Below are 23,667 nucleotides of genomic sequence, written 5' to 3'. Positions count from 1 at the left end.
AAGGTACCATGAAAAAAAATTAAAATAGGGTTAAAAATGTAATATGGCAGTGTGAAAGAATTAAGTAGATAACAGTATGTATAATACCTAAGAATTTTCACTTTGGCCTCACATATTATAAACACAATTGATTAAGTATAACTCCTTTAAAACCTGAACAAATTCCATTTAACATATTCAAGTTTATGCAGTTTTCTTACAACAAAAACTCAAAAGGGACAATTATAACATATGACTATAAAGTTATTCATTTGCAATTGGCATCAGATATCCTAGGCCCAGTGGACTTTGTATACAACCAGCATGGCCTAATTTCAAAATCCTTTTGTTATTTTTTTTTTAATTAAAAGAAAGGTTAGTCCGAAAATTTTAGAGCTAGAGTGCTCCCAAGCTGAGAAGGGCAGAATAAATGGTGAAGGCCAAAAGTCTGCATTTAAATGGTTACGCCATTGTTAGGTGGTAGAAGCTTATGTAGGATAAGTAGGAAATTATTAAAATATTAGAAGTTTGTACTTTTTTGTCAAAATAATTTAATATAATCTATTGAGAAAGTTAATATGTCCATTTTTTAAATTCAGTTTCTTGTTAACTTTACCATTAAAATTTCGTGTGAGTTTGTAAAAAGCTGTTATTGAATGGCTAAACTTTAAAATAATTTCAACTGAGAATAGCTGTGGACTTTTTTAAGTTTTCTCAGAACTGTCTTTAGGAGATTTATCTGGTTTCTCAAATAAATGACTCAACAGAACTAAAAACAGAACTAAACTTATTTCATTAAATCTCAACTGAAACTTGGCATACATGGGTTGGGAGCAAAATCTTAGGTTTAAAGGCAAAATAATATTATAGGTTGATAATATTCTTTTGGTTTCGAGCACCTCTTTAATTGAAAGTATAAAAGGAGACATAAAAAATAAATTAAGTCTCCTTGAACAGCGGCTAATATCTCATAAACTTACCTTAAATGTTGAAAAATCAGGATATATCACTAACTTTTATCTCAAAAAATCAAATGAACAACTATTGTTTTTCAGAGTTCATAAATTAATTTTAATTAACTGAGTTCTATTGTCTTGGTCTTTGGATTGATAGTCTTTAGTTGGGAACAACACATGAAAATTAAAAAAAATTTATGCATCGGTTGGTGTTTTCAAAAATATTTATAATTTACCAACTAGGTATAGCATCAACATGCTCTATAAAAAATATAAAATTCTGTATTTGGAGAATATTTATAATTATCATATATTTGCCTATACTTATCAAATTAGACAAGGAATTTGACATTCCAATATTAGCTTTGGCCTCAGAAGTATTGTGCATAATTATGATACTTGAGAAAATAATAATTTTATCAAGACCCTCATCAAATTATGGAAAACATAGATTAACATGTTTGTATCACAGTAAACTTACCAGTCTTGTGCCGCTCTTACCATCTGGGTTTATTTTTATTTTCAAAATATTTAGGTATTCTATATTTTTTCTATTATATTCCAATTTATAATATTTTTCTTTTATAATTGTCTTTTATATTGCTGTACACTCTATTGTTTTACATAAGTTAATTAATAAGGAGTAATCAAAGGATGAATCCCTATAGATTTTGTATTTCTGCATTTTTAAAATTAAACATGTCCTTTCTTTCTAATGAGGTACCTACTATTAATTTTAGTTGTGCAAGGAAGAATTTAAAACAGTAAGAGAACTTACAGGGCATCTTAAAGTACATGGAGCCAAACCTCCTGAGCCAAAATGTTATATTTGCAGTAAGGTATTTACACTACACTTAAAAATTTTGTTAGTTTGTTCTGTAATAATAAATTACTTCTTAGGTTTTATCGACAGAGGCGGCTTTAAAATCCCACCTTTCCACTCATGTTGATCTTAAGTTCCCATGCCAGTATTGTGATAAAATTTTCAGCACTAGTACCAAAGCACGAAAACATGTTAATAGAACCCATATTAAAAACGTATGTGAATTATGTGAAATGGTTTTTTATGATAAGGCAGAATTTGCTAGACATAAGAAGAGTGAACATACGGAAGGTAAACTTATTGTCAGTATTTTTATTACATTTTATTACTTATAGATTGTTTTTTAATTTGATTTTTGTTTATTTTTTTTTGTTTTGTAGTTTTTCAGGTCACCATTTTCAATAGATGGCTTCTGCCAAGGTTTATTCATTGATCTTGTAAGGTAAAAAAAATATTCAATAAGGTGATGGGCAAAATACCACTGTATACTAACTTATTTACTAATATTTGTCAAATTTATTAGCTCATCATAACTAACCCGAATCACCGTTTAAACATATTTAAACTTTGTTAATATTTAGATAAAACTGCCAAGAAGAAGTGAAAAATGACTTGAATTTGCAGCTAAAAAACTAATTTATTTTGAAAAGATTATTTTCATTACCTTAAACTACTACCTAAAAAACTTCTTAGAAAGCTGAATTCCACTGGTTAAAAACTGGTTTCAACTGTCTGGAAGAAATAAAAAATGCTTCCACTGTCTTGACAAGTAAAATAAATGCCTGGAATAATAAAAAGTGGCTTCAACTACCTAGAAAAAATCAAAGATTACTTTCATTGCCTTGACAGCTAAAAAACTGCCTGCAAAGCCAATAAACTGGATTCCACTGCCTGAGACATTAACAAACTGGTATCAACTAACTTCAGGAAATAAAAAATACTGTAATTGCCGTATCAATTGAAGGAAATTCCTCGAATAATTTAAACTGAATAATGTAAACTGACTTCAACTGCCTGAAAGAAATTTAAGAACAGTTCCTTGGCAGCTTAAAAGCTAGCTTCAATCACTTATAACGCTGATATACCATGCTTGAAAGATTGAAAAAGTGACTGGAAGCAAATAAAAAAAATGTTTCATTGCCTTGACAAATTAAAGAAATGGTTACAATTGCTTGGAAGCAAAAAAATACTTTCATTAGCAACTGAAAAAAAATTATAGCAAAAACAAAATTATAGAATATCTTTAGACGGTGCCCTAATTCCCTGTTACCATAAAAGAAACTTACTAATAATTACTAAACAACTTTGCCATATACTTTTAGAAAGAATTCTATATACCTATGCATGATAAATAAATAAATTAAAAAATTACCCTTAAAGGAAGTTAAATATTTTTCTAGAAAAACCTATTGTGTGTGAAATTTGCAAAAAAGTTTATGACAAACTGAAAAACCTTAAAGAACACATACGAATCCAGCACACGGAAGACGGCCGCGAAAACAAATGCGAGTGGTGCGAGAAAACGTTTATCAATCGATTTTTATTGAACAATCATTTGAAAAGCCATTCCAAGGACTTCAGATGCCCCAGCTGCAATATGACTTTTTCTTCAAGGTATATATATTTGCATATTTAGGTCTATTTTGCTCTCAATTGCGTCTCAAATATTACAGATACAACTTGCAACTTCACTCAGTAACTCACACCAACGAGCGCAGATTCAAATGCACTTTGTGTGAAAAAAGTTACACATCGAAAGCAGGTTTACAGACCCATACGTCAACGCATTTCGATGATAAACCTTTTGAGTGTGGCCAGTGCGGAAAAAGATTTAAAAATAGCAGGTGAGTTAACTACCATTTAAATGAGTGAAATATTACAAGTGTTCTGCCTTGTTTACTACGTCTACATAAGATACCTCAAATCACAGGCCTATTTCATTAATCCATTCAATTTTTAAAATCATTGAAAAGTGCATGCTAGTGAAGCTTGTTCAAATCTTTGAGAAACTTGGGCATTTTGCTGAAAAATAGGTTTCGTAAAGGGAGCAGCACAATATTCGGTAAATTGAAATACTGACCTGACGGCGCACAGTTAGGGATGGCAACATCGATTAAAAAAACCGATACATCGAAATATCGATACATCGGTTTTTATAAATATCGATGCCTCGATATATTGAGTGGCTAACATCGATATTCCAAAACATCGATGTTACAAACATCGAAAATGTTTAAATGAAACTAAAATAAGGAGAAAAAAAGCATTGTTAGCCAAAAACTATATTATACATACTGTATGATGTACAAAAAAACAACTTTTAACTAATAATATCTAAGATATTTATATTTATATATGTTTTGGAAAAGATAAACAAAAAACCGAGTAAAAAACTTTATAACAAATACAATACACAACAAACATGAAAAATAATTTTAAAAACTTAATGGTTACTAGTACTCATCTGGTAGAGTATTCAAAAAAAGTAATTTTGACAAGAGTTTTCCAGAAAGTCTGTTTCTTTCTTGGGAAACTGTATCCCCAGCTAAAGAAAATAACCGTTCAGAGGGTACAGAAGTACATACAACTCCTAGATATTTTCTAGCTACTTTATATAAGTTTGGATATGCAGCTTTAATTTCCTCCCATATTTCTAAGGGGTTGTCTTTTAAACTGGCAAGTGGTGCAGATATATATAAACGAACTTCTGGACTTAAATCTGAACTACTGATGCTACCACCCTTTAAGTCTCTTATCCTATTAACTTGTTCTTTTTGCGTAAGAGTTTTATGAACTCCAAATATCAACTTTATTATACTCCTCTGAGTTTTCAAAGGTGGGTTTCATTCAGATTTTTTGTTATTTGGATTTCATTATTTGCAGTTATTGATGCAGTCTGATTTTCGAACTCGTGAACCATTTTACTTACTTTTTGTATTGGTTATTAAAATGGACGTTTTTAAATCTTGGACCTAAAAATGCTCCAAGGGCTAGTAAATTTGAGCATTCTCGATTCCCAAAACGCTTCTCGATTTCTTTTTCTAATTCCCCCTTTAAGGACATGTTAAAAGAATTGTTAGATTCATAGACGATAGGTTTTTTATAGTGCAGTTAATTAAAGGAATAACCATGCTTACTGTTGAATATTTTTCCCCTGAGGCTTCTACTGTTAACCTTTCCATTATCTGAAGAAGTTGAACTGCTTCTTTTAGGAGCTCTACCTCATTTGCTGACAACATAGGTGGAGAATTGGGTCTTTCCAATAAACTATTAAAAAGGAGTGGTAATAGCTCTAGAAATCTTTCATACATGTAAAATTTAGAGTTCCATCTGGTCGAAACATCTAGAAGAACTTTTCTAATTTTGCCTTCTACAACACCTTGTCTTAACTGCTCTTTTCTAAGGCTATCCGATGCGTTTATACTTGCTTTAACAAATTTGACAATATTTCGCACCTTTAATAATAAACCATCAAGTCCCGAGCGTTGCAATGCATTTTCTACAATCAAATTCAATGTGTGAGTAAAACAACTTAAGTGCCTGTTCATGCTAAAAAGATTTCCAATTGCCTTCAACATTTTGGCATCATTGTCAGTGACTATAGCTGTGATCGAGTCATTTTTTTATATTCAAGTCAGATTACTGATTACCAGAGGACTATTAACAGTAGAAATTGCCTCATACTTTTTGATTATTCTTGATTTTATCGTATTTCTGCAAGGCGTTTTATATAAAGGAGCTAATTCTTTAATAAATATTTTAAAACCTGCATATATGTATAATAGTTATGAATCGGCAAAAATTAGTATGCCATCGATGGTTAAGTTTTTGAACGATATATCGATACATCGTCGACTCTAAATATCGATGCAAACATCGATGTATTTTCTCTCGATGTATCGATGTTTTCAAAACATCGATGTATAGTCGCCATCCCTACGCACAGTAGATCGAAGTATAGGAAAACCCGGACATTCGCCGACATTCGCAATAACTTTTTGGTCTTATTATTTTGAATTAGTTATTTTTGTTTGATAACAGTATAAGATGTTTTATTTTGATTAAAACATTGACGTAATACAAAGTAAAGGGTGATTAAGATTCTAGGTTTACCGTAACGATTTAAAAATCGTAAGGTATAGCAAATGTGTAGTTTAAATTTGGCAAATTTGTTTATTTTAAAGCTTACTTAAATAAGAAACTAAAAATATTCTTAGATCTTCTGGATTCATCCGCAAAAGAAAGCATATTTAACATTTTAGTTTTTTCTTTTTTCTGACTGTATGTTAAAAGTTTATAAAAAACGAGAAATGCTTTTGTGTAGCAGTTTTTTTACCTTTATAAGCCGGTACTGTCAGAATTCCAATTCGACGTTTCGGTTCCTGTCAACCATCATCAACTTTGTTTTTTCTTATAACCGTAAACGATTCTAACATTGTTGAAATGACCGTTTTATTTTCTATTCAGTAATTTGCAACTCGGTATGTTTATTTAAAATCAAATATTTCTTATAAGACTCAATTTCATGAGGACCTTTTATGAAAAATCCAAAAACTGATTGCTGGCCGGAAAGGAAAAGAACCGGAACCTACGATTAAAATTCTGAGAACGCTAGATAAGGACCCGCACGCTACAAGAAGACATTGCTACAAGAGAATGATTTTCGATTTTTGATATTATTTATACAAAGTAAAAAAAAACAGAAATGGCAAAATTTCTTCTTTTTTTTTCAATCATTTATTACATACGGTAAATAGTTTTGACATATGAAGAGTTAATATTTTATTATTTCTTCCAAGAGCAAGAGTTTAATAACTAGCACTCACTCACTGGTTTTGATGTTCAATCAGAATAGAGAGAATTGACAAAGACAATTTACATTTTTACCTAAAGTATACCATACCTATTATTCTCATAACATAACAACAAACAAATAACAAGAAACTATCTAAATAAATTTAGTTTTCATATTAATCAAGGAAAGAGCCTCTTCTATCATGATAGTTAGTTTTTTGTTATCAGATTTTAATCTTATGGTAGATATGAATGGATCTGATGAGAGAATTAGATTATGTAAAATATCTTCGTTTGTAAATATCCTACTACTTTTTTTTGCGTGGAACTCTCTGTAATGGCAAAAATATTTATTCCTCGCATCTGCTGCTTCTTCTGAAAGGTTACCTATAGGGAATATAAAATTTCTTATTATGTCGGCTCCATGCATGAGAAGTTTGTGTATAGATGCCGGCATTTATAATATTATACTACCATCCATACAACTCTATATAGAATTTAGCTGTTTCCTTGGCAAACTTATCAAATCTTTCTGGAATAATATTTTCTCCAGACGCTAATACTTGTAGAATAATGTAAAACTTTTTTAATAAAGTTTGATCTATGCCGGTTATATCGGCAGATTTTTCAAAATTTTTAAAAAAGTCTTCTTGCTGTGTTTCCATCGTTTGACGTACCTAGCCCTTGGTTTACAAAATCCACGTATAGACCCATTTCCTCCTTAAATCTAAAAAAAAATATTTCATTTTATTGGACAACATTTTTTTTATGTTTTTACAAAATAGTTGGAATTCAAAAAAAAATCTAAATTAAACTATACTTCCATTGATGTTTTCATTGTAAAATCATATTAACGCGCGGCCTATTTTTATTAGGTATTTTGCATTGTATCTTCTGATAATAAGAAAGTACAAAGTAATAACAGCACTATCATAAAAGCAAATGAATATACCTTTTTTGAATTTCTTTTTTCCTTGTTTCCTTTTGTTGTTTGTCTTGGGGAGTTCTTGCAGACCATTTTTTAAAATCTAAATTGTAGGATATGTGGAGCACACATTCTAAAGCTCTGATCCAAGAGTGAAGAGTAGAAAGCCCCAAAGCGTACTTGTCCGGAATTTTTTTCTCGATGACCTACCAATACAAAAGTAGATACATACGGTATTTAAAGCCTCAAAAGCATATAAAAATTTACCTCCATATTGTTCATTTCACTAGGCTTTGCTCTGCATATGTAACAGACCATTGTTGACGCGCCCGCTAAACACGAACAAATTTTTCCATCAATCATGGTTGTAAAAATTTCATGTTTGATAGAAACACCACCAGAAAAAAATGTTGTGGTAAGCATGGCTTTTTCTTAATTCAAGGACTTCGAACACCGTAAAATAATTTCCTTGTATTCTTTTACAAGTTGAAAGCAAAGCGGTCTGCAACAAAATATTGATGAATGTTTTGGATTTTTTTCGATATAACCTTTGTACGGTCATTGGAATGAACTAGCCTTAATGGAACGTTAGCTAACATAAAAATACTAGAGTCATTGACATTCATCGTATCAAAGGTTTGTTTATACACGCTTTGTCCTGATGCACCATCAAAACCACATTTTCCAAAGAGCGTAAGCTCGCTATTGCATTCAATTTTATTACGGCAATCTGAAATATCCAAAATTCTTCTTGCGGTAGTATCCAGTAAAGATCGTAGAGTTATTTTTGCAAATGTATCAGTGACCATTATTGAACACTTTGGAGGGAAATATTCTTGTTTCGCTTGCTGGATCTGATAGTAGGACGGATAAATGTTACAATGTTCAACTTGTGCTGATTTTCTAATGTTAATGTATTGCTGTTTTGACAGACCTAAGGAGACAAATAGAGCAAGGGCATTCTCTTTTGTGTAGGAGTGGCAATGGTTGTTCCAATGTGGTTCCATGTTTTTGCAGAAGTGAAGTACGTTTTGCACCTCGTTCGGATTTTCAATTAAAAATTGTAGTATTTTATTGATATCTTTATTAGCAGATCCTAAAAATTAATGACTATCAATTTCTAATTTCACTCAGTCATCGAAAATCGATCTTATCTGCCTTCATTTTTGACAAAATTGCAAAATTAAGCTAGTCGACATTTGCCTTAAACCTTCTTCACGAAAATTCTTGTCAATATTTCGATGAGAATCATTTACAGAATAATAATAATATAATTCTCAGCAGTACTGATATTATTGTTCAGACAAGACCACCCAACTTGGCTGATGTAATCTGTAACTTGTGAATATCGAAATATATTTTGTTTTGTTAAAATCGCTCGTACCGCAAACTGCACAGTGCATTTCATTTTCTTTGATAACATTTTAATCAGCTGTAACTTTTTTTTTAAATAAACTTTGACGGTTTATTTAAAAAAAAATCTTGGGGTAGCTCCGCTACTAAATGAGATTGGAATCATGTTTATATTTTTTTTTATGGTAAACACAAGCACAAGAGGAAAGTCCTATGTCATTCTTGAAGTGGTGCTTGCGCGAAGATATTTGTGGGCATTTATCTTGAATCGCAGCCCGTTACACAAAGAAGATGTTCTCCAGATGAATGAGTCCCGATACAGCGACGTCCTTGGGGTAGGCAGGTGGACTCGATGTTGATGAGCCGCAACTGCTAGACGCGTCCTTCTTGCCGGAACAACCCTGGGTGGAATCAGGCCTGCCAGCTCAGAGGAGCACTTACCGTGATAATAACGGTAGAATAAACAGAGATCAGCAACCTTTCTCCTGTGCTCCAGACTATCCAGACTCTTTGTCAGTTCTGGTTTGTCGATAAGACGAATAGCTCTCTTCTGTATAGAATCTAGCAGCTTTAAATTATGCTTGGGTGCAGAGCTCCAGACATGCGAGCAATACTCGAGGGAAGGGCGTATTTGAGCCTTATAAAGAGTCAGCAGCTGTTCTGGTGTATACAGTTTTTTCGTTTTGAAAAGCACTCCGAGTTTTTTGGAAGCTGCCCTGGCGATCTCGGCAACGTAGTCATGCCAGGACACACTGTTTTGTGACTTCGACTCCTAGAAGATGTAAAGATGATTTCATTGGCAATGTTTTCCCTGCCATAACCAGCTCTGGGCCATCAACGTTAGTCTTCATCGTAAATACTGCAGCCTGCGTTTTTTTAGCGTTAAAATTGACCAGATTGTTACCGCCCCACTCCAAGATTGCTCTAATATCGTTGTTGGTTGAAGCTACTTGTTGCTGCCTAAGATTCTGAGAAGTTGCGGCTGTCGTTGGTTTGGCGGACTTAAATGTGAAAGTGAAAATAAGTGTGCTATCGTCCGCAAAGCTGTAGATTGGATTTACAGTGGTTCCTAGCAAATCTTTGATATATATCAAGAAAAGGGTGGGGGATAGAATGCATCCTTGAGGGACTCTAGCGTTAATGTTAAATTTGTCGGAGAGGTGTCCATCGACGGCTACTTGGATTGTTGTTTTTTGAACTTTTGATCCAATTCAATAATGAGTTTTGTATGCCGATTGAGGAGAGCTTGGTTAGTAGTCCCTCATGCCACACTCTGTCAAATGCCTTGGAAATGTCAAGAGCGACTGAGCGGGACTCGCCGTGCTTCTCCATGGCCTCCGTCCACAAGTATGTGACGTAAGCCAGAAGATCGCCGGTGGATCTAAGCTTTCAGAAGCCGTATTGATGATCGCTGATTAGCCCAGATGATTCCAGATATCTTAACAGTTGTTGGTTGACTGCTTTCTCCATAATCTTCGATATTACTGGAACTAGTGCAATCGGGCGGTAATTGGACGGCATCGTCTTCTTACCCTTTTTGGGTACAGCTTGCACTTGAGCAGTTTTCCAGCTTGTTGGAAATGAGTCCTGTTTATACGATACCGTGAACAGTCTACATAAGGGAGGAGTCAATTCGTCTGCACAACGTTTTAGTACTAGGGCTGGAATTCCATCGGGTCCAGAAGCTTTGTTGGTGTCTACGCTTTTAAGAATTTTATTTATAATTCGTTGGGGAAACGAAATTTCTCCCATCGATGAATTCACCCTTGGCAAATATGGCGGTGTTTTGCCTTGCGAGTGCAGAGTAGAATTGGACGCGAAGAAATTACCCAGTAAGTTAGATTTTTCCCTTGCTGTTACCGCGATAGAACCATCATCTGCTGTTAGGGGTGGCAAGGCCGACTTAGCAATTCCTTGACTAACGGCTTTCGATACCGATCAGAAAGATCTTGTTCCATTTGGGCAGTTTAGTTTAGTAATTTGTTTTTGATCCTGTTGTTGTGACTCTCTTTGCATTCATCAATAATTCGCTTGCAGCTATTTCTGGAGGTTAAAAAGTTCCTCCAATTTTCGGTGGAAGGATGTTGACGCCATTTGCGATATGCTGCGTTTTTAGTGTTTACTGCCTTTTTGCAATTCAGGTTGAACCATTGCTTGTTGTTTGATCTGCATTTAGTAGAAAAAGGGATATAAGCTTCCATTCCTGCCAAGATCGTCTCTGTAATTTGGTTTGTACATTCTGAGATGTTATTGGTTCTAAAGCAGACTTCTTTCCAAGGGAATGAGCGATAAAATTCCCGAAGATGGTTCCACTCTGCTGATTTATAGTGCCATACCTTCCGCGGCATCGGAGGATCCTGCGTTTTAACATCTAACTGGCATGAGACTGTTATCAATTTGTGGTCCGATGTTCCTAGGGGGGCCTGTACTGATACAGTGTACGAGTCAGGGTCTGAAGCCAAGACCAGATCTAGGAGACTCGCGAACTCGCCGTCTCGATCGGGGATTCTGGTAGGTTCCTCCACAAGCTGCGTAAGCCCGCATATGGTGGCATATAGCTCAGCTTCTCTTCCTTCATCGTCGTTCTTGTTGCAGAAGCGCAGCCAGTTGATATTGTGAACGTTAAAATCACCCATGACGATGATTTCTGCGCTTGGGTAGTCAACTTGCAGTTGGTTAATGCAATCAACCAGGTTCAAAAAGAGCCGCCTATATTGGGTGTCGCTTGGTGGTCTGTAGATACAGCAGATAAATTTCGTGGCTCCACTGGCTATTATTTTGAACCATATTTGCTCAAATCACCCACTTCAGTTTGTCGCTTAAAACCTGAATCACCCTGTTCTTCAATATATAGAATTCATTTTTTAATTAAATGTAATTATATTGCAACACATTATCAATAATTATCACATAATATATTCATTACTATTCTTCTACGTCCAAGGAAGCATACGACAGATTGGGTGCTGATGCCGGAGGACTTAGCGAACCATTTTTGTTAGCATCTTCCCCAGATTCTTTTATAGGACGCAGGAAATTAATAGCTTCCTGTTTTGTTTCCTGCCTATTTTGTCCAATACGTCCATGTATTAAGGCTGATAATGCTTCCCTGCTCATTTGGCGCAGTGCAGGTCGGAAATGTCTGTCGAAGAGCCGGACCATATACTGCTCTATTTCACTTCTTTTTTATATATCGCAGATATTATTTTCACCGTTTTGCATTTTGTGAAAAATATTTAGCTGTCAAACTAAAAAATATGACCATGGCATGCAAATTTATTTAGTTTGTGTACCTATGGTAACAACATTACATCACGGCCCACTCACGATATTTTATATCTTGAAAACGGTTCAAAATATAGCAAAACGGCTTCTATGCATGGTCCTGCCTTACTATTTTAATTTGACATCCATATTGTTAGGTACTTCAGGTTTAACCAACACTTCCTTTAAAACCGTATGTGCGGTGGTCATGGTGGTCCATGAGATGGCCCCACTAAGAAGCTAACAGTTTTCACAGTTAATTTGTTTAAAGGTACATTTTCATGGCAGCGCTTTTATCGCTGGCGACAGGCCTAGGGACCCTAAAAAGCTGAACTGGTTTAGCTTTTTGGCGTGATTGTCGGTTTCTGACATCGTGTGCCGTGAAAAAAATTAGAATCAAATATATGTAGGAATGAAAATTGTCTGTGCAGTTTAATTGTGGAAGTTCCGAAATATATCATATTTAAATGGGATACCTCGCATCACCACGCGTCAGATATCACCAAAAAAAAACCACTAGAACCAGCGACACAGCGGCTGCCATGAAAAGGGCCCTTATTAAATTAACATGAGATACCGCCACGATGTTTCCATTTAATAGAAATTAAAATGTATGTAGAATAATTTCAAAAATATAATATATTCGGAAAGTTTGGAGTTTGAATTGTAAGTGATAAAATCTGAAATCCCCTTAAATACCCCAAAGGAAAATTATTTTCTCCAGAAGAAATTCCCAGAAAAATAAATACCCAAATAAAAAAAAAACGGTTTTTGAGGAGAATCCCCTAATCTGGCAACTCTGACATAAGGTTGAGAGTGAAGAGCTGGTTTAATGCAAACAAACTTGTTATGAATAACATTTTCTCTTAGACTGTGCTGATAGAGAAAATTTAACCTCTCAAATAGGAGACTTACATAAATCAGATCGTAGCAAGATTGAATAGGGCTTTGTCGTATTAAATCTTTCCAAATAAGTCTCAGAAAATGTAATAATGAAATCCTCCACATAATTACCTCATGCCATCTTCCACTCATTACTAACTTATGGTATGGTATTGCTTTTGCAGTTCACTTAAAATACTTTATAAACAAAAATATTCAACTGATTTATTAGACAATAACACAATGACTTAATAAAAATCTATTTGGGCCATTATCAATAAAAGGATCGTTTCCAAGAAAAAAAAAAGAGCTATATATCTTTCTACTCTACTAGATGGTTAAGCTTATTTACTTTTTTTTGCACTTCCAAAACGGGATTATAACAGAGGTGACCAATCTAATAATGGAGTCAAGGAAACCTATTAAATTAACGATTATTAATCGAACAACACTAAATATAAATGTAATAAAAAATATGAGGTACAAACTTATCGAATTAATTAATTGAATTGCTCTATTTCAGTCTCCTTAAACATATCTGCTCTTGCAGTATAAGTGGTGCGGCTAGCATTATTGACTGAGTCATTTTTGTCAATCAAACCGACGTCCTTCTGATTCGGAAGTACAAATTTTTGTCTTTTTGTTCTTTTATCCAGAAAAATCAGACAGAACATGATAAAACTTGACCTACATAATGTGTAATTCGCCTCTTGCCATCAAACTTTACAGTAATAAATTATCATTCTACAACATCCAATTTTTGACCAGTAGTGACTTCTTCATCCGACTCATATGAAAAAAACGTTTTTTTTCTCAGACGCGATCATTTCTTATATATTATTTAAGGAGAATGAGGTGTAAAAAAGTGAAAAATATTGGTAAATTAAATATATAAACCTGTGAAAAGAGTATTTTGGTAACTGCAATACGGTAGTCAATATTTCCCAAGGACTATAGCCATATCAGTTCGTGAACCTACATACTGCCTTTAAAACTTTTAATATTTTCTGGTAAGCATTCATCATCCTGTGGTAATTCATTACTACTAACTGGATAAATTTTTACCCTAATTTTTTTGACTTATGTTTCAAAATTGGGAACGTCAGTAGCTCTAGCAGCCAGTGAATCTGCAAGTTGTTTTACAGCAGCTCCTCTATCCTTTGGTGCCCCTTTAAGGTTTAACCTTTTGTAAATATAGTTTGTTAAAATATAGACCATAGTGTTATTTCTGTATTGTATAGAAGGACTCTGTCACTTTGACAATGTAAATATTTTATAATGGGAACTAATTTTTGTACCTCGGTAAATATTGGCTCTAAGTGAGCATAAATGGCTTATATTATCCGATATTGTAACAGAACCTTGATGGACTACAGACTATTGACCTTGATAATTAAAAAAAAACATCAAAATGACCTGATGAATTCTTGAGTGTATTTACATTGTGACATGTAATTAGTGCAGAATTTACACGGTTTTTTTTTTAATTCTCGAATGTTTTGCCCTGCTCAAATATATTTCTTAGATTAATCATATATTTGGGATTTTTTTAAAAGTTTTTATTATTCTCTTCCTCTTGATTTTTTATGATGGCTTTTTTAATAATCCAGGTTTTGTGTGATATATAATTGCTGATTTGGATCATACATATTCGTTGCAACGCCAAACTGTTTGCAGTCATTCAGTCATTGCAGCATAGTGATTCGCAAACTTGATCGGGGAAAAGTGTAGTTTATTGTATTTAGCATTCGTAGCTTTCTCACAATTAGCGCCATATTTTCATGAGTAAATTTACCATTTTTTTATCAGGTAGCATTCGACTAAATGTATCGTTCTTTAGGAATTGCTTAATAGCTTTTCGTACTATGGATCTTCGATTACTGACTGCACACGGTTTTTGAGAAATAGATTGAAACGTTATCGAAGATAAGGTTTTACTAAACCCATATTTTTTTACACATCTCCCTTTTATCAGATTAGCAAAATCCTTTTTTTCATTACGAGTGTTTATCAAGTTTTCATTTAAATTAGTCTCATAACAATTTAATTTTAAAAAAGAACTTCCTTTTTACTTTCGCAAAATTTTTGGTAGTTTCTAAAAGCTTATCGATCTCTGTATTTGGGTGCTAGTGTTTTATTTTTTTAGGTCTTTCAACTCTTGATTTTTCTTACTTTAGTTTCTGGATCTTTAACCTTTTGTTGAAAAAGCTCAATTTCTTTGTTTACCTTTTGTCGATTTCTTCTTACTATGTTTTGACCACTTATTGTTTTCCTATGTGGAGTGTTTTGATGAATTCGAGCAATATTTTCAACATTTTATTTAGTTTCAGAAGCTCTCTCAGCTGGCTCATTACTATCGAATAACTGTTATCCGTTTTTTTTTTGAATCTAGAACGATTCTTCCAGTTCTTACGAGTCGCTCTTTCTTCCCATTTAACTTTTCCAGTTAATTTTTCAATTTCTATCACCATTTTAACTTTTTCTTTATAATATTTTTCAGGATCGTTTTTAATTTTTTCCTGCATTGCTTCATCACTGTTCGAACTTGTTTTTTTCGCCGCTATATTAACTGAAGATCTCTTTATTTTTGCCATAGTGTTTTAGATAAGTTAAAAATATATAAATCTATAATTAAAGATTACTTAATAACAATATAAAAAACTGAAATATGTTAAACGTAGCATAACTTGTCATTTCCATGATCATTAAGTATTAACCACCTCATCAACTCTTGATAACGATAGTGGTATTAACGGAGGTGTCGAAATTAGGTAATTTTTAGCCGCAATTAAATAATAAATGTATTTGCTTTTATATTTAGATATTTAGTGTTATATATTATAATAAGCAGTTTAAAATCAGAAACGACGGAAACAACATTAAAAAAAAACTGAGATCGGCAGTTTGTTATTGCTATTTCAATGTTCATCTCCTGAATTAACAACTTTTGTATCCGTTTAAAATTTTAATCAAAAACAGCAAAACACTAGTGACGCGTTCGGTGTATTTTATTTGGATTGATTTGGAAAACCGCATTTTAAAGAAAATTTAAATAAAATATCGACAAGTCCGTTCGGGTTTAATTTAATTCTATACAGAGATGGTGGCTATATTATTTAACATCAAATATATTTTACTAGGTTTGGCAAATTACGTGGCCAAACGACGTAAATTTCATTTTTTAATTTTATATATAGAATTTTTAAAACCCAAATGCCACCTAATTTGTATCAACTATTTATCTCCAGGGAACATCCTTATCAAACTCACCATGTTGAGGACTATTTGAGACCTCAACATCGTTCAAAAAATTTTCAAAAGTCGTCCAGTTTTATTGCAACCAAAATGTGGATCAATATTTCCAACGACGCAACATCTTTATCACTAAAACATTAATAAAAAACATATATGATAAATCTTAATAAAAAACATATATCTTTGATAAATAAAAAACAATAATTTTATGTTTTTTATTTATCAAAAAAGGGTGATAACGGTTGTGACAAATGAAGCTTGACCAATCACATAAACATTAACAAAAGCAATATTTTCTATTAATTGTACAGCATACAGGTCTGCCTTCTCTTCCTATTAAAAGCATACTAAACGTTACCCTGAGACACTAGGCAAGACCGAACCGTATTGCAGAACCACCTGGTGAATTTATTTATAATTTTTTGATGACGGAAATGACATTAATTGCGAGATATATAATTTTTTATAGTAGATTAAAAATGTACGGTAGAGCTTATAATCCATGTAATTAAAGTTTATAGTATTCATATCTTACGTTTTAAAAGTGAAATTACATGTATATTTGACCTGGCGATAGTGAAAGTTTCTTTTTGAAGGTTCAATTTAAAAAAAAAGGAGAAATAATATAAATATTCTGTATTTTTATACTCGTATATAAGATTTTCTCTTTTGTAAAACAAGCTTAATAAAAAATAGTTTAATTTTTGTTGTAATTCTACAACGAATAAAAACTATAAATTCAACACAATTTAAAATAAGTTAATCTGCGCAACGTCGCTTTTGTACCATGCCGCTAACGGCCTTTTGATGTTCTATAAATAACCGCCACCCGCGCGGCGCCTTTGTGTCAGTCGCAGCATACGTTAAAAGACAAATATACCCAGCCAATAAGAGCATTCCGGCTCTACAGAGGCGTAGCTTGCGTGCCGCCAAAATTCAAAATACGAATTTTTGGATGCCTGTAGTTATAAACAGCGAGATTTGGCATCTCTGACCTATATATTTGCTACTATAGGACTTTGTTTTGTTAGGCATTTAGATTTTAGTCGAAAAAGAAATGCGATGTGCATATAAAAGACGCTCAATAAAGAAATATTTGTAGCTGTTATAGATTAGTTAATTATTGATTTTTTTATTTATATTTACAGCGTGATCAAGATTTTTAAGAAAATAAAAATAGACAGTTGTTGCATGGGGTCAGAAATTTAAAAAAAAAACAGAAACCAGTTATCCTCAGGACACTAAGTCTAGGTTTCTTTAATAAATAAGTACAAGTGCATGAGTGAGAACAGTATATATACCGTGTAACGGTAACATTAAACCATCCATAAATTATGGCATTATTATTAATGATAACACTTAACGTTTTTTTGGTATTTTTATTTTAGCTTGTTTTATAGATGTTTTTTATGGTATTATATTAAAATTTAGTGTAAAATTACTTCTTACATGCCATATTCCTATAGGTATCGATAATTTAAAATTTTCATAATATAATAATTGTCAATGAACGTTTGAAAAGCATTTAAATAGCCAATTATACATTACTTAGGAGATTGAAATATATGGATCAGAGAATATCGAGTAGGAAGATGATAAAGATTGCCAGGCAATAAACAACTAAAAGTATATGAATTTTCAAGAAAAAATCACCATATAAATAACATCTAAACTTTTATTTGACGACAATTAAAATCAAAATATATAAAACCTATAAACCTAAAAAATATGTGTATTTATTTTAATTTTTAAATAACTGTTTAGGCATTGTTTTGATAAATCCCATGGATGCCATAAGAAGTAAATATTTCATAAATATTTTGAGGCACCTTACTTGCTGAGTAGTTTTCAAAGACAATTTGAAAATTATATAAATCACAATTGAAAGTTTTGAAATTACTTTGAAGTTAAAAAATTCCCATCATATTTATCAAATATCTTAATGTCGACTAGTTTACTGAAATGTTTTAACCTTTAGCAAATATACTTTAAATTTTATAATAACATATTTTATAATAATAATTTTTAAAATAAACTATGCTATGGACTCTATACTATATTAAAATTTATTATATTATATTATATCAATAACTTAAAACTAAAATGGTAGAGAAAAAACTAAATCCATCCAGCTTGGTTACAATCATTTTATAAAGGATTGAAATTATGAATTAGTCTATTATAGGAATATAAAAATTAATGCAATATTACCATTCTTCAAAACCTTAACTAAAATTCTTGAGGGGCATGTCCCTTGATGCATATGCTTCCCCCAGACTTAATGTTTCTCATTTTATATAAGCTATTAAATCCTAAAAGTAAACAACAAAATATACAATTATGTCTGATAACTAAGAGTTTATATAACCTCTGATGTTTCTCCTGTTACAATTGTAAAATATATGTTAACCTCCATTCTCAAATTTATTTTGGATCTGACAAGCATAATCGACTTCCCTGTTACTTTGTTCTCTATAAGAGGTATATTCTTCAAAATTCCTATAATTTAAAAATGATTGTTTTATCTTTATTTTGTGGATATTAAACAAAAATGTTTGTTTAAACTATTAAAATAAGAAAATGTCTAGGTATCGTTGGTACACATTGGACATATAATGTGTTCCATGTATGCCTGGCCAAAAAATTCTGGGTGAAACTTCCTTTCTGAAACTCCTTCTCGCAGACTTCGCAGATTGCATTTTGTTGGCTAAAAAATACATAATAAGTGTTGCCATAATTATCGTAAACAGACACTGCAGCAGCTTAAAAAGAAATTATAGAGGAAAGAAATCACTAAACAGTTTACTAGAAATTGAAAATCAAACACTAAAATGTTTGTTTTTGAACTCAAAATTAGCGTAGTACCGAATATTATAGACAACGGAGTCAACACTAAGCACTATGACTGCTGTGAGTACTCAAATAGTGGCAAAATCGATATAAATAATAATTATCGGCGATAATTAAATAATTCAGGAAGCAAAGCAAATAAAATAAAATTTGCAATCTAGGTTAGGGAAAACAAAACAAAATTAATATGCTAATATTGCCAATGCCAATAGGCACGCGAAATTTTACGGACGTAAACGAAGGGATCAATCGGTATTTGGTCCCATCTTCAATTCTCATTGGCTGGGCATATTTGTCTTTTAACGTATGCTGTCAGTCGCTCGTCATCTCCGAATCAGTCGCCTTTGAAGTTTGAGCCGTCTCTCAGTATCGTCTCCGGCCAGTTGTAAGGTGGCTCGCAGCAAATCAAAATTGAACTTTGTTGTTTTCTCTTGAATTAATTTAACTTTACAACAAAAAACCGCTGCAGAAATTGAAGGCGGTTGAGTGAAGCGGTAATCGGCCCCCATGGTGGAGCAGTTCTTCTTAAAACCTTAAATTTGTAGGTCTTAAGTAAGTAAGGTCTTTCCTTACATAGGAGAGCGTTCCTTACAAGTAATTGGGGCAGAAAAATCCTACCCACAATTTTAAATTGATAAATATTATGAAAGACTTAAGTTTTCCCCTTGTTGATAATGACCCATTTACACTCTATTTATTTCTATTTAAAAGTGGTAACTTAGACTTAACTTAACCTCCTGTGGCGATGGCTCACCATTGTTCCGGAACATTCGTCAACTTTCTACTTGTGTTGGGAGATTTCGTCAGGTGTGTCCTCGTTGGCTCCATACTTGTCACACCTTTGAGTCATCCTTATCACACATTGAGACCAGATGATTTAGCAAAGTCTATATATTTCAACTAATATACAGACTTTGGTTAGAGTATCCTGGTTTGGGTCTATTCTCATCTTGTGGCGAGACTTTTTGGGCTACAGAGAATATAATGCACATGACTAGTTTTGGTTTCAGGGAAAATTGTAAACATGCTTTTAAGAGTCTTAAAATATTAACCTTATCTTCTCAATACATACTTAAGAATCTGTTATACGTAAAGGACAACTTTGGGACATTCAGAGTGTACTGACCTGTGATTCCTTAACATAGTTTGAAAAGATGTTAAAACGGTCTAGGCTACCTTTAATTAAGGTGAAAGCAACAGAGTTTTGAAAGAGCTTAATTTAAAATTATTCTTATTTTACTGACATGAACAAATTAAGTTTGAGTATTTTATGTAACTTTTTTTAGGCGGCTATACGTGCACAAAGTAGCTCATGAGACCGAATTGAAGTTCGAATGTTACGATTGCGGGAACAAATTTAAATCCAAACAGTATTTGAGGGCTCACATGTATAAACACCAAAAAGGTAAATCTGGAAAATATTTACATGCAAAGCAAAATAATAGACGAAGGGTCCTGTTTACTTCACAATCTTTATTTCAAGAATCCTGACGCGTTTCGGTTGTTAAACCATTGTCAAGGGAAAAATGATATTATTACAAAATGTCCATAAAAAGGTCAAAAAAACGACACACACATAACATGACAATACATCAATGTAAAAACATGTCAGCAGCATCAGGACCCTTCGTCTATTATTTTGCTTTGCATAATGGTACTTCACCCTGGAGAAATTTATGGTAATCTTAAATATTTACATGTTTAACCTTTTGTTGTATGTCAGTTCTCTCGTTTGATTTTATCGTTATTTTGTTTATGAAGTTTAGTTTTATTTTAGTGAAGCCATATGACTGTCCACACTGTCATAAGAAGTTCAAACATAAAAAAACACAAGAGAAACACGTTTTAAATAAACATATTAAAAAAGGATCCTTCAAAAAGAAGATAAAGAAAGATATATTGGATGACACAGACTTTGATACTGAGAATGAAAGCGACTCGGGCGACGAAAATTCTTTTGATAAGGAAAGGCAATTTAATAACACTGAAGATGAGGAATCTGGCCAGAGTGGGACAGGAATAACCAAATCTTCAGACGAGATTTGTGCTTCAAACTTTGTTCAAGTGAAAGTTGAGGCTAATGATGAATAAACGAATAATTTTAACTATAGATTAGTTAGTTGTAAGGTTTGATTTTTTATTTTGTAGTGTCATTATTTAGAAGTTTAATATTTAAATATTTCGTGAATTGGTTTGCTTTTTAATTGAATAAAAAAAGATTTTATCCATTTTATGGGAAATTTTAATTACGTATCTACTTATATCCTGCAAAACAAGTTGAGAAGTATAAAGTTTGCATGTTTTAAAATATGTCTAAAATCTAGTTTCGTTGTGATACTTTAATGGTAAAAACTTTGTTCTGTAAACTCGAGATTATTTTAACAACAACGCTATTACAATAACAAGTGATATTTCTCGTTTATATGTCGATAAATAATACCAATATTTTCTTTGTTTCTTTGGACGTAGTATCTTTGTTTATTAATATACTAAAAAAATTAGTAACTGATATTTATTAAATCTAAATGGTGTTATATCTCTGTCTATACTACCACGTGAATTATTCTATAAAATAATTGAAACTTTCTTTAAAACTAGTTATTTCCAATTTAATGGTAAGTTTTACCTTCAACTTGATGGCTCAGCGATGGGAAATTCAGCTAGTCCAGTACTGGCCAACATTGTGATGGATGAACTTATAACCAAAGTGTTAAAACCTCTGCTATTTAGATTGGAATGCCTAAAGTTATAAGTGGATGACATGATTTTAGACTGTCCCCAAAAAAATGTTCACCAACTTTTAACTTTTTTTAATAATTACTCCCACGTCTTCAATTTACTATGGGGAACAGAATAACAAAACATTATTTCTAGGTATTATGCTCTTTCAAAACAGCACTGGTATAATTTCTACTAAGTGTTATAACAAACAACACTGCTTCTGGGAGGGTGACAAACTATCTGTTTTCTCATGCCACAGTCCGCAAATGTGCAATAGTCCATGGTCTACTTTACAGATCATGTCATATTAGTAGTCCGGAACATCGCGAAGACAATAAAATAATTAAGAATTTAATAAAGCAAAACAATTATCAAAACAAAATTAGTCAGCACAAGTACGATTGCAATATTATCAATAAAGACAAAAAGAAGCATATGGTTTAGCAGAATCATTTTTCATTGGGTCACAATTTCGATTTTTCGAAAGTTATAATCTTGGATAGGGAAGTAAATTTTTTTAAGCGAAATAAATTTTTTTAATGATTTTTTTTTAATCTCTGAAATCATATTCATTTTTTTTTTTTTTTTTTTTTTTTTTTTTTTTTTTTTTTTTTTTTTATGGTAAACACAAGCACAAGAGGAAAGTCCAATGTCACTCTTGAAGTGGTGCTTGCCCGAAGATATCATTGATATTAACGACACAGTAAATTGTAGAACACAATTTGCTGTGACACCCAAAACCTTCGTACCCAACATAATCAGTTACTGTATATCTATAAACATGATATTAAACCACCAATGTAAGGAAATAATTCTTATTATGCACAATAAAAAGAATCTACTAGAAATAATTCTTATTATGCACAATAAAAAAAATCTACTATCTTAAACAATTTTGCTGATGACATTAGGGCATTTATTGGTATTACTGGTGCATAGCTCGATGGATTTTAACAGCAGTCGCCGTTGAGTGTAGTTACAAGCTGTTTTGTTTTGTCCCTTAAATTGTGTTTTCTTAAAATTTGATACCGTAAAATGGGGTGAATAGAAACAGTTTCGGACCTTTCCTACTCTATTGCTAACATGGTAGTCACCTTTTTGACGACAAAAAATAAGGAATCTACAGGTCTCGACTTGTAGATCAAAAAGCGCATAATAGATTTTTTTTAAATAGAGGTTTTTCCACAAAAAAAAATAAAAACGCTATTTTTCTATTCACCCTTAATGTGGGGTGAATAGAAACACCCATTTAAATTGGTCACCTGAAAAAAATTTTAAATTGATAAAAAAATATAAATACACAAAAAAAAACTGACAAAAACACCAATTTTACAACAAAAAAATATTTATTTCTATAGAAATGTAACAAGTTTAAACATATTATTTAAATTAAACAACTTTGATGCAAATTAAATTTTAAAATATCTCTTCTTGACGTAGATGCTTCTATCTCGTCATGAACTGGGAAAACCTCTCCAACAACCTGGCTAAAATAAAAGGTAGAAACATCCGGAACTTCTGGAAATCTATAAATATATCCTGACGAGTGTTTGGTGGGACGACTTTTTAAGAAAGTGGCTTCAATGTCATTTTCTGCAATATTAATGACTTGTCCGATAAAATATTTATTTCTTTGTCTATTTCGATATTTTGTTGGAAAACACACCAGAAGCCAAGTTCCTTTATTTATTAAATCAAGCGAAATAGGAGAAAGACATCGGAACAATTTACCCTCAAAGCAGACTGATGCTGATGAATTATTTGTATCCAACTTATTCTCGGACTTATCGGTGAAACTTGGTAGTAAAGTGTCCATTTCTGAGTCTGCATCTGAAGAATGATCTTGATCTTTTTCCATTTCAGAG

At 32.4% G+C, this 23,667-nt stretch overlaps 1 protein-coding gene and 1 long non-coding RNA gene across 4 annotated transcripts in view; one reads left to right on the top strand and one right to left on the bottom strand.

The window, feature by feature from the left end:
- Positions 1-23,667, top strand: part of LOC126738034 (gastrula zinc finger protein XlCGF26.1-like) — a 69,927-nt gene that overhangs the window by 5,136 nt on the left and 41,124 nt on the right. Inside the window, exons 5-11 of one of the 3 annotated variants that reach the window (XR_007661198.1) lie at positions 1,676-1,774; positions 1,836-2,049; positions 2,139-2,200; positions 3,159-3,372; positions 3,432-3,602; positions 20,368-20,486; positions 20,859-21,309. Coding sequence is in view for 2 of the 3 variants with exons in the window: in XM_050443198.1 (XP_050299155.1) it covers positions 1,676-1,774; positions 1,836-2,049; positions 3,159-3,372; positions 3,432-3,602; positions 20,368-20,486; positions 20,859-21,172 (1,131 nt within the window). In the remaining variant the exon portion in view is untranslated. Of the gene's footprint in view, positions 1-1,675; positions 1,775-1,835; positions 2,050-2,138; positions 2,201-3,158; positions 3,373-3,431; positions 3,603-20,367; positions 20,487-20,858; positions 21,310-23,667 lie in introns of those variants that run through there. The other 2 variants (XM_050443198.1, XM_050443200.1) reach the window with 2 other exon arrangements.
- LOC126738038 (uncharacterized) lies at positions 6,522-8,773 on the bottom strand. Its single transcript, XR_007661201.1, has 3 exons — positions 7,745-8,773; positions 7,505-7,683; positions 6,522-7,279 (listed from the first exon to the last, which is right to left on the bottom strand). It is a non-coding gene; the product is annotated as an uncharacterized LOC126738038 (long non-coding RNA).

This window comes from Anthonomus grandis, chromosome 6, assembly GCF_022605725.1.
Source record: "Anthonomus grandis grandis chromosome 6, icAntGran1.3, whole genome shotgun sequence".
In the NCBI taxonomy this organism is placed as follows: Eukaryota; Metazoa; Arthropoda; class Insecta; order Coleoptera; family Curculionidae; genus Anthonomus; species Anthonomus grandis.
Note: the sequence above shows the minus strand (reverse complement) of the source record. Positions and strands in the feature narration are given on the sequence as shown.